Source organism: Theropithecus gelada, chromosome 7a, assembly GCF_003255815.1.
Source record: "Theropithecus gelada isolate Dixy chromosome 7a, Tgel_1.0, whole genome shotgun sequence".
Taxonomy (NCBI): Eukaryota; Metazoa; Chordata; class Mammalia; order Primates; family Cercopithecidae; genus Theropithecus; species Theropithecus gelada.
In genome coordinates, this window is record NC_037674.1 from 18,866,856 (window position 1) to 18,878,346 (window position 11,491).

General features: G+C 39.4%; 1 protein-coding gene across 4 annotated transcripts in view; it reads right to left on the reverse strand.

Moving 5' to 3' along the window:
* Window positions 1-11,491, reverse strand: part of TP53BP1 (tumor protein p53 binding protein 1) — a 117,920-nt gene that overhangs the window by 70,353 nt on the left and 36,076 nt on the right. For all 4 annotated transcript variants that reach the window (XM_025390759.1, XM_025390758.1, XM_025390757.1 and 1 more), the window contains exons 6-11: window positions 11,162-11,320; window positions 10,700-10,829; window positions 8,905-9,071; window positions 6,843-6,972; window positions 5,945-6,039; window positions 1,805-2,013 (exon numbers count right to left, since the gene is read on the reverse strand). In XM_025390759.1, the coding sequence (XP_025246544.1) occupies window positions 1,805-2,013; window positions 5,945-6,039; window positions 6,843-6,972; window positions 8,905-9,071; window positions 10,700-10,829; window positions 11,162-11,320 (890 nt within the window). The remainder of the gene's footprint in view (window positions 1-1,804; window positions 2,014-5,944; window positions 6,040-6,842; window positions 6,973-8,904; window positions 9,072-10,699; window positions 10,830-11,161; window positions 11,321-11,491) is intronic.

Sequence of the window (11,491 nt, forward strand, 5' to 3'; positions counted from 1 at the left end):
GCCTGTAGTCCCAGCTACTCGGGAGGCTGAGGCAGGAGAATGGCGTGAACCCAGGCTGGAGTGCAGTGGCCGGATCTCAGCTCACTGCAAGCTCCGCCTCCCGGGTTCACGCCATTCTCCTGCCTCAGCCTCCCAAGTAGCTGGGACTACAGACGCCCGCCACCGAGCCCAGCTAGTTTTTTTTGTATTTTTTTTAGTAGAGACGGGGTTTCACCGTGTTAGCCAGGATGGTCTCGATCTCCTGACCTTGTGATTCGCCCGTCTCGGCCTCCCAAAGTGCTGGGATTACAGGCTTGAGCCACCGCGCCCGGCCCGTAACCTTGTTTTCAACCCTTTTACTGCCAGCAACAACTATCCTTATATGCTGTATTTACCAAGTGTAAGGCACTAGTCTAGGCATTTTATATATATTAACTCAACCTTCATAAACATCCTATGAGGTAGACAGTATCAGTATCCCCACCATTTGACTGATGAGCAAACTAAGATTCAATTTCAATTGGTCACAAAGGTAGTAATGACAGAGCCAGGAGTGAGTCCAGGAAGTTCTGACTCTAGAGTCCTCATTTTTAATAATGCCACCAAATTGCTTCTAATGAACTGCATAAAACGGAATCCTTTAACAATACAAGTTTTAAAACTCCAGAAAACAAACCAGTTTCTTTCTTCCTACTGTCCCCTCCTCACTAAATTTACAGTTCATTACTATTCATTTTCAAATTTTACTTTTAAATACAAACTCTTGTTATAACACCTGCAAACTGAAAGGTATAAAATAAGTTCTCCCAATAAAACTACAATAATTCCCCCACTTAAGGTCTTATAAGAATACGTATTTAGATTGAATATATAATATAGTCATTTAGATTTAAGGATTTTCAACTCACTATGAAACCTGAATTTCATTTCTTTAAATATTTAAATTTAAAATTATACAAATTAATAGTTTTCCCTTGCTTTTAGAAGAAAATACACATAGGAAAACTAAAAACCATATTGATACCCTAAGTATAGGAATGATCCTGTACTGAGATTACATCTACTTAAATAATACACAACTTTTGAAAGGATAAGTGAAGACAATATAACATTGAGAATTATTACGACACAATGTTAACTGGAAAAATAAAATTAAAAAGTTGTGGTATATAAACAACTTTTTAAAAAAACATCAGCATGTGGGGGCACATATCGTCAGGACCTCCTGAGGCTGTGTCATGGGCAAAAAAATTTAGTTATTGAAAAAAACCATAAGCATGTGGAAAGACAAAAATTACAGTAACAGTTATGTTAAGGTAGAATAATGATTTATGTCCCTTTGCAATTTTGCAGTAACATTTTCAAAAAGTTTAAAGACACTGTAAAAAGTTTAAACATAAAAAAAAAAAATCAAGATGTTAGGTGACTTTGAAACTGTTTTAAAACTACTTTGTGATGACAGCTTCACAACCCTGTAAATTTTCTTTTTTTTTTTTTTTTGAGATGGAGTCTCCCTCTGTCACCCAGGCTGGAATGCAGTGGCGCGATCTCAGCTCAGCTCACTGCAAGCTCCGCCTCCCGGGTTCACGCCATTCTCCTGCCTCAGCCTCCTGAGTAGCTGGGACTACAGGCGCACGCCACCACGCCCAGCTAATTTTTTGTATTTTTAGCAGAGACGAGGTTTCACTGTGTTAGCCAGGAACAACTCTGTAAATGTACTAAAATATCACAAAATTGTACATTTAAAACGTGTGTGTTATGTGGTCTGTAAATTATACCCCAATAATGCTGCTTTTAAAAAAACAACTCCTTTTACAATACTCACATGAGAAAACTGAGGCTGGGATGGGATAGGAAGTGACCCAGAAGTGAAGACTGGTGTGCTCTGAGATATTGGTGTTGAGGCTTGTGGTGATACAGTGGGCTCAGGTGGGAGAGGGTGGTTTTCTAACTCTACTGGTTCATCACTTTGAAGTTTCTTCTGAAAAGGCTCTCCTCCTCCTTCAGATAACATTGACATGTCCATTGGCTTATCTGGTTTAAAACAGGGAAAACAAATTGAGAAATATCACTCATCAATATTACTCATGTTCCAACACCACTAAGAATAATTACATTACAGACATTTTCACTCTAAAAAAATAATGATGCAATTTTTCAGAAAAGCTGATGGAACAATAGTAGATTGGGTCCTAGCAATCTAGCAATACTTCCTTTGGTTGGTAGAGCTGCCCAAGCTTCTATTTTTAGGTATAGATCAAAACTGGATGCATCTGGGGCTACCCACCCATTCATAAGAAATATTAAATTAACTTGGCTCCTTTCCTGATTTTATAGCTCAGTTTTTCACTTCCCTGTAGAAAAGCCCAAGAAAAGCCCAAACTACTGTTACCTAATTTAACCATCATATATTCTACCACAGGCCTTGAAAGACAGTGAACTTGTCACCACTTTAAGTAAATACAGCATCTATAATTCATATTTATGAACTCATTATATTTGAATTAACAATTGCTAAATGCAGAGAGATGGATGCCTGTACAAATATAGATGAAGAAAAAAAAATCTATCAATGCCAATCAGCACTGATCTACCAAAGAACTAGGAAAGAGAAGACACTAATCCTGACACAAATTAGGAGGGAACACACACACAAAACACGAAACACTGCTTTCCCATAGTATACTACCCACCTAGGATCTTGCTTGGAGTCAGTCTGGCTAGCTAAGTATTTGATTCATCATTTTTATCCCCTATCTTACAACTTGACCCTAAACAGGCCTCCTCTAGACCACTCACAAACTACTTGACAACATTTACCTTTTCCCCATAATCCACACTCATGCTACCAGTTACCCAAACTGCAACCTCAATACCCAGCCTTGCTGCTTAGCTTAGTCTTAACCTTACCTGTCTACACCTAATCTGGGATCCGGTGCTACCGGCCTTTAATATACTGCCATAGCTGTGCTAAGTATTTTTGTTGCACATTTTGAACTTCCTTGCCATGACAAAGCACATTAAAAACCTGATGTTATAGGCACTACATATAAAAAAGGCTTTAGGTTAATAATCTAAGAGAAAAGCAAAAAAAAAATAAATACAAAAAGCACATATAGTTTCACAAACACTGATGCACATATTAAGCAAATGCATTAAATCTAAAATATAACTGACAAGTGAAAATATACTGTTACATAAAAAAAGAAAACTGAGTCATATACACGACATGATACCAATTATGTAAAAGTACTTTATGTACTGAAAACTGAAATATATCCAAATATACTAGTTGTAAATATATCTGGAGTGTACTATCACAGGTGATTTTTATTTTCATTAATTTCCTATATACTTAACAAACTTTCTACAATAAATACTAACTGTTTACAATCAGGGAGAAAGCATTTTTTTTTTTTTGGAGACAGGGTCTCGCTCTGTTGTCCAGGCTGGGGTGCAGTGGTACAACCCTGGCTCACTGCAACCTCTGCCTCCCGGGTTCAAGTGATTCTCCTGCCCCAGCCTCCTGAGTAGCTGGGATTACAGGCACCTGCCACCACACCCAGCTAATTTTTTATATTTTTAGTAGAGATGGAGTTTCACCATGGTGGCCAGGCTGGTCTCGAACTCCTGACCTCAGGTGATCTGCCCGCCTTGGCCTCCCAAAGTGTTAGGATTACAGGCGTGAGCCACCGTGCCCAGCCTAAGAAAGCATATTTAATATAATTATTTTTATATATTTTCAATGTTCACAGTACAGATAAAAGAAACTTTTCTAAGAATTAACCAGTCTTGGCCGGGCGCGGTGGCTCAAGCCTGTAATCCCAGCACTTTGGGAGGCCGAGACGGGTGGATCACGAGGTCAGGAGATCGAGACCATCCTGGCTAACACGGTGAAACCCCGTCTCTACTAAAAAAATACAAAAAACTAGCCGGGCGAGGTGGCGGGCGCCTGTAGTCCCAGCTACTAGGGAGGCTGAGGCAGGAGAATGGCGTGAACCCAGGAGGCGGACCTTGCAGTGAGCTGAGATCTGGCCACTGCGCTCCAGCCTGGGCGACAGAGCTAGACTCTGTCTCAAAAAAAAAAAAAAAAAAAAAAAAAGAATTAACCAGTCTTAACTTGTATTACCAGGGTTTTTATAGAATTAATTCACCTAATCATGTTATGCTTAGATTGATATTAGTCACTAATCATGTTATGCTTAGACTGCTATTAGTCCATTTGGATACCTACAACTGATTTTAAGAGAAACAGCCAGAGACAAATTTTGTAGCAGAAGAAAGCCTAAGATCAAATTCTTTTTTTTTTTTTTTTTTTTTGAGACGGAGTCTCGCTGTGCTCCCAGGCTGGAGTGCAGTGGCGTGATCTCGGCTCACTGCAAGCTCCGCCTCCCGGGTTCACGCCATTCTCCTGCCTCAGCCTCCCAAGTAGCTGAGACTACAGGCGCCCGCCACCACACCCGGCTAGTTTTTTGTATTTTTAGTAGAGACGGGGTTTCACCATGTTAGCCAGGATAGTCTCGATCTCCTGACCTCGTGATCCACCCGCCTCGGCCTCCCAAAGTGCTGGGATTACAGGCTTGAGCCACCGCGCCCGGCCCCTAAGATCAAATTCTATCACTGATAAATTACATTTGAAAAACTGTTAAATGTCTACGTTTTATATTACTCAAAAGCAGAGAAAGGATATAATAGGAGGCATATATATGACAGATAAGGGCACAGGCTCTGGAGGCAGCTTCCTGAGTTCAAATTCTGCCTCTACATCTCATTAGTTGCAAAATCTCTCTATGCCTCCATTTTCTCATCTGTAAAATGGGGATAAAAATAACATCTCCTTCTTAGGATGTTTGTGAGGATTCAGTGAGAAAAACCACAGAAATGCCTCTAGAATAATGCCTTGCCTATACTAGGTGCTCAATAAATAAAACCATTACTTGTATACGAAAGAGTAAAAAGATGAAAATCATAGAATTTATTAGAAAAAGCTTTGTAGAAATCATAGGAATTCAGAAACATCTTGAATGACTGGATAGGAGACTAGATCAGAGCAAAAGAAGCTTAAATAATGAGATAAATTAGGTAAGTGAAAAGGAAAGCTTTCTTATGAATAAAGTAATATAAAATCTCTAAGTCTTCAAAGGAGTAAATGAATGAAGTTAAAATGTTTACCACCTACTTTCAACCACTCTTATGCTAAAACTATTTTAATAATAGCAAAAATAACCTATAAGGACCACAAGAAACAAGCTGGTTCCTTCTCACCAGAAATGTGTTCACATGTTGCTAGAAACAACTAGGCCATTAGTAATAAGCCCAGTTCTTCCCCATACTAATTCATTTAAGTTCAACTTTAAAAACAAAAATTTTGGCCAGGCGCAGTGGCTCACGCCTATAATCCCAGCACTTTGGGAGGCCGAGGTGGATGGATCACAAGGTCAGGAGATCAAGACCATCCTGGCTAACACAGTGAAACCCCATCTCTACTAAAAAATACAAAAAATTAGCCAGGCGTGGTGGAGGGCACCTGTAGTCCCAGCTACTCGGGAGGCTAAGGCAGGAGAATGGCGTGAACCCGGAAGGCGGAGCTTGCAGTGAGCTGAGATCACACCACTGCACTCCAGCCTGGGTGACAGAGCAAGACTCCATCTCAAAAAAAAATTTCCTTCAGAGTCTTTTTAAAAATTGAGCCAACAATACAGAAATCTCAATAGAATTAGTGCTAGAAAAGCAAAGAATGGGGGATGGGGTTAGATTTAAAAAAAAAAAAAGGAAGGAAAAGCAAAGAACTGAAGACAGCACTTTACAGTAGGTCTTATCCCTAAAGGTTACACAAACATGAATCCTACAGAATTGTGTAGGTCACAAGCATTCTAAAGTACAAAGAAGCAGTACATTTTGCAAGGCAGAAGAAGTGTTGCTCCTCTTCTAATCTGAGATCAACAGACAGATCAAGAGAGCTCACCTTGTCTCCCTTCTTGCTCTGTGGGACTGCTAGGAACGATAAAAGGAGTAGATCGGAAAGCATCAGGAGAAGGAGCAACAAGATCTGAGGAATTCCTTTATATAAAGAGAGAATCACAGGTTATTTTACCATAGCCACAGTTTTGCATTTCTGTATTTGTTTTTACTTTTTAACAGGAAAAAATATCTAAGGCATTCAGATAAATACTTATCAGCACTTCTCCCAAATAGCAACCTGAGGCTGGTGGAAGAACCAAAAATACTTCAATAACTATTTCCCATACCAGACATTTCTATTGTAAAATAAGAACTTTTTCTACAAGAGAGTAAGGGCAAAGTGAATGATCAGACACAAGGACATCATGATTGAAAAGCAAGATGAGCAGTGCTAGGAAATAAATTCATTTGCAGAATTGAGACATAAAACAAAATTATTCCATTTTTTTGCCTAATAATAGACAGACCATGCACATTTTCATTAGAAAACAAAACTAAAACTAAACAAAAAAAACCAACAAGCAAACCTCTTTGCCCTAACACAGAGATAAAGAAATCCAACTACTGTTAACAACTATTTGCCACCCTCTGCTATTGAACGAGAAGAATTGCAAGTAAAACAGAGGAGCAGAATGCGTGTTTTGGACGTGTAACATTTTCTAAATAACTGCGCCTTTTCTTTTTTAGTGAAACCTTTGGGCCACTATTATAAAATTTTCAAATGGGAAAATAGATTTATCTGCCTTCAACAGTTCTTCATCCCCAAAGCTCTAATGCATACGTTCTACCATTTGGTTTCAAAAAGAATTCTAGACTTGCAGGCAAGTTTAGCCTCTTTCAGTCTTAGCCTAAGACTCTCAGGCACATACTGCCTTGGTATAAGCTATTTTAGGCTTACTTACGTGGAAAGACTCTCCTGAACAAGGGACCTCTGACCAGAGAGCTGCAGGAGATGCAGAGTGGTGGCAGGTGTGGAAGCCAAAGAACATCCACCTTCCTCCCTTGAAGGAGTAGAGCAACCATCAGAAGATACTGAAAAAAAGAAATTCCAGTTGCACTTACTTCTCAGATTGACACTACTGAGTTGCCAAAAACCATTCAGTACTGCAAAGAGTAATATCCATATTTCCAACATATTTCCATATTTCCAAAAGGGCAGAAATTCCAAAAGGGCAGAAATTGTTTTCTATTTATAGTACAATGAATGGAATACCACAATAGCACAAATCTTGAGTAAACATTAACCACCCCTACAATGGGCTTCTTGAATAAAGAATAGATGAAGAGTTCCTTAGTCCCTTCTGTCATGACCTAAGCTTGGAGATTACAAGCCAGAATCCTAGATGGGGACAGTGGCTCACACCTGTAATCCCAGCACTTTGGGAGGCTGAGGTGGGCAGATCACCTGAGGTCAGGAGTTAAAGACTAGCCGGACCAACATGGTGAAATCCCATCTCTACTAAAAATACAAACATTAGCTGGGCATGGTGGTGGGCACGTGTAATCCTAGCTACTTGGGAAGCTAAGGCAGGAGAATCACTTGAACCTGGTAGGTGGAGGTTGCAGTGAGCTGAGATCGCGCCATTGCACTCCAGCCTGGAAGACAGAGCGAGACTCCATCTCAAAAAAATAAATAAATAAATAAAATAAAAGCCAGAATCCTTATACTTCTGCTTAGCTGCTCTTCTTTCTTGTGATGCTTCTATTAAAAAACAGCAAATAAGCCTTTTATTCCAATGTCTACCTTAGGTGAAGTCAAGCGTAGGCCATGATACAGATGGGAGAAGTCAAAACAATGCACATGATACCCAATGTTATAAATGCAGCAGTTTTCATGATTTGGGTCTGCTCAAAGGTGACAGAAAAGACTAATGCATTAGTAAAAGGATTTATGAGCAGCCATTACTGATTTATACTATCAAGAGTCTACTGTTGGTCCCTTCCCCTTAGCAACAGATGGAGTATCAACTATATTAATCCCAGCGTAAAAGAATTTCTTAAATAAAACCTTACAACTTTAGTAAGAGGCCAACAAAGGTTCCTTGGTGACCCTCTGAATGTCTTGCACAGCAACCTGTATCACAGCATAGCAAAGGAATATACCCTTCTTCCCTTCCCTCCTTACAACCAACATAATATGTTTTGCTGGTAATTAATTCAAGTTTTCTAGCTCTCTGAGGCTGTGGAATGAGATTGGTGGAGGTTAAAGAGGTGTGAAACAAATTATATTCTTTTAAGTTTTATGTCCTTTCTGCTAGATTTTAAATTCCTGTGTCAGATTAACTAATAAACAGATTAAGTTAGTAAACTGTTACCCAGATGAATATGAAAAACCTAAGCTTAATATCATATTTAAGATCTGAAGACATAATAGCCATGTAACAGAAAATGGCGGCCAGGTGCAGTGGCTCACACCTGTAATCCCAGCACTTTGGGAGGCCAAGGCGGGCGGATCACGAGGTCAGGAGATCGAGAACATCCTGGCTAACACAGTGAAACCCCGTCTCTACTAAAAATAGAAACAATTAGCCAGGCATGATGGCGGGTGCCGGTAGTCCCACCTACTAGGGAGGCTGAGGCAGGAGAATGGCATGATCCCGGGAGGCGGAGCTTGCAGTGAGCCAAGATTGCACCACTGCACTCCAGCCTGGGCAAGAGAGCAAGACTCTGTCTCAAAAAAAAAAAACTAAAAGAAAATGGCTAGTATCCATAATACTAAATTTACTGTATTAGCTATTCTTCACTATCTCATTTCCAAAAGAGAGAAAATTATGTCAAAATATTAAATGGAAATTATTCCCAAAAAGCCCTTCTCACTAATTAACTAGAAACGTATTTTCCTTCCATATCACAAACAAGTCTGCAAACCTATAAAATGCTTTGTAACTTAACCAGTAGCCTCAGAACTAAAATAAAAGTTTAGATCTTTGGAGAAGAGCTGTAACAGCAAATCACTCTTGGTACCTGTTTTATTGCTCTGGTCAAACAAGTCTTCCTGAGTTGACAAAACCTCAGGCTCTGGTGACTTCTGAATCTGCAGTCCACATTCCGTAAGTTCTTGTGCAGAAAACTGTTCTTTTGCTTCCATAGCAGCAAGACACACTTTGGGGCTAAAATGCATGTCCTCTGACCTAGGAAATTCATATCACCAGGAGAAAAAGTTCCTAAATTCACATGCTTTTACTAAAAAGCTTTTCCTGTTTTGTGTGTTTTTCTTTAATAATTTCAAAAATTCCAGTGGCTCTAATTTACATAATTATCTATTAAAAAGCAAATAAACTGTTCTTTACAGTGATAAAAGTCCTCAGCCCATTTTAAAACCTGTCTCACTCTCTCACACAGCCAATACCTGTATTCAACTCTGCTCAATACTGTGCTTCATGCTTTCTAAGATTTCTGATGAGTGACTTGGGGGATTTTTGTTACATATAATGTTATCTAGACCTGTATGAAGAATTCTGATCCAGACCCCAATAATGCCAGTAAGGAGAACAGTCCAAACTATGACATTCCATGGAATTTCATATTTGATGAGAATTATACTCTGTACTAGTGCCACACATATCTTCTGCTGACCTTTTCCATTTGATGTACCCAAACCCCAAACCAATTCTCCTTCAGACCAATACTAACACGTGGAAGACATTCATCCCTGGCCCCTTTCCAGAGACTTATGCGGTTCACCTGTTCTACCACTCCCCAGGGTAAACAGAATAGCATAACTAGATGGAAGGCAGCATCTAAAAGAAAAGCCTAAAAAGTCACTGTTATGCTGAGTGTTTTACATTAGAAAGACAATTTCTCTTGATATTCAACTTTGCTTAGGATACTCCCTCCCCACTCTTTCTATTGAAGGAAATAACAAAACAATACTGAATGTTTATCCCCTTCCCCAAACTGGAAGCATCCCGGTTTTCTTCTGCCATATTCAAACTTCACCTGCTGGCCAGAGGCAATGAAGCTTTGGTTATAAAAATCACTAGAGACGAAGCAGAGGCACATTTCCCAATTCCTACCAAGTTAAGACCCTAAAGAACCTGAGAATCCCTACATCTATTGATACCATAAAATACCAGATGCAAGATATCTGAGAACCCAAAGCAATCTGGGTGCTCCTCAAGTATAGAAACAGTAGGCTTTCAAATATAATATTCACGTTACTCTTCATAACACCAGAGAGGCTAAGTACACCTCCCACAGACAGGCAGTGTCTCTGTAGACAAAGATCCCAAAGGAGGAGTGGCAACCAAAGATTACAGAGTCATGCTTATAGTTAGAGAAGCCTTAAAACATCATTGTAGGCTAGGCAGAGTGGCTCATGCCTATAATCCCAGCACTCCGGGAAGCTGAAGCAGCAGGATTACTTGAGCCCAGGAGTTCAAGATCAGTTTAAGCAACATAGCGAGACTCCATTTCTACAACAAAAATTTTTTTTAATCAACAAAAAAGTCTTTGTAGAATGCCTAAAGATAAGATTAGTAGTCAAGTGTGGCCCAAGTACTTGGGAGGCTGGGGCAGAGAATCACATGAGCCCAGGGCAACAGAGTGAGACTTTGTCTCAAACAGACAGACAGACAAAAAACGATTCTCGAGACTTCATAAATAATCAGTGTTTCTAACAGACCACAAGTATGACCAGTACAAGTGGAAAATAATTTAAAAATCAACAATTTCTACAAATGTTTTCATCTGGTAAAATGAAATAAGTATAACCCTACAGCAAAACCCATAAATCCTTTTTAGAAAGAACACGGCTTACCTTGCAGGTGGTGGATTTTGCTCTTTTACAACATGTACATCCTTACTGGGCTGTGCCGTCACAGGGATGTCCTTGCTGGACCGTTCTGCTATGGGGATATCTTCATTGGACTGTTCTTCGTGCTTAATTGCTGAGAGTTTTATAAAATGACAGGAAGGGGATAATTAATTTTTCAAAATACTAGATATAGTCCCAGATGTTTTTTAAAAAGCAAAGATTTTAACAGAAGTCCAATTTACAAATATATACAAGCATCATTCTATAAAGTAACCAATAACTTAAAGAAAACCTCAGCCCACAAACCAACAATTGACAAGTATTTACCAGAAAACTCTTCAACCTTACTAAATGACTTAGATTATATTAATTTGGATAGCTACAAAACTTGTCAAGGAAAAAACAACTACCTCTAGTATGGGAGAAAACACAACAACTCCAAATGCCAGAAAACATGTTTCATACCATCATTAGCATCCACATCAGATGGCCTGGTATAACCAGAGTTGGTGGTTACTGACTGTAGATGCTCTTTGTCCGCTTCATATGGCACAGTATTTTCCTCAACATCCTGGCTCTGGGAGAGTTCCAGAACCCCAAAGCCCAACTGTGATGAGGCAGTATCTAGGAACAAAACGCCAAGAAATTAGGCATCATCCCACAACATTATGCAATGTACAAGCTGTTTTCCTCAGCAAAGAAGGGTCCTGTTAAGTCCTTCACCTCAAAGCCCTGTGCACCCCCCAAATTTTTCTTTTTTTTTTTTTTTTTTTTTTTTTTTTTTTGTGGGGTTTT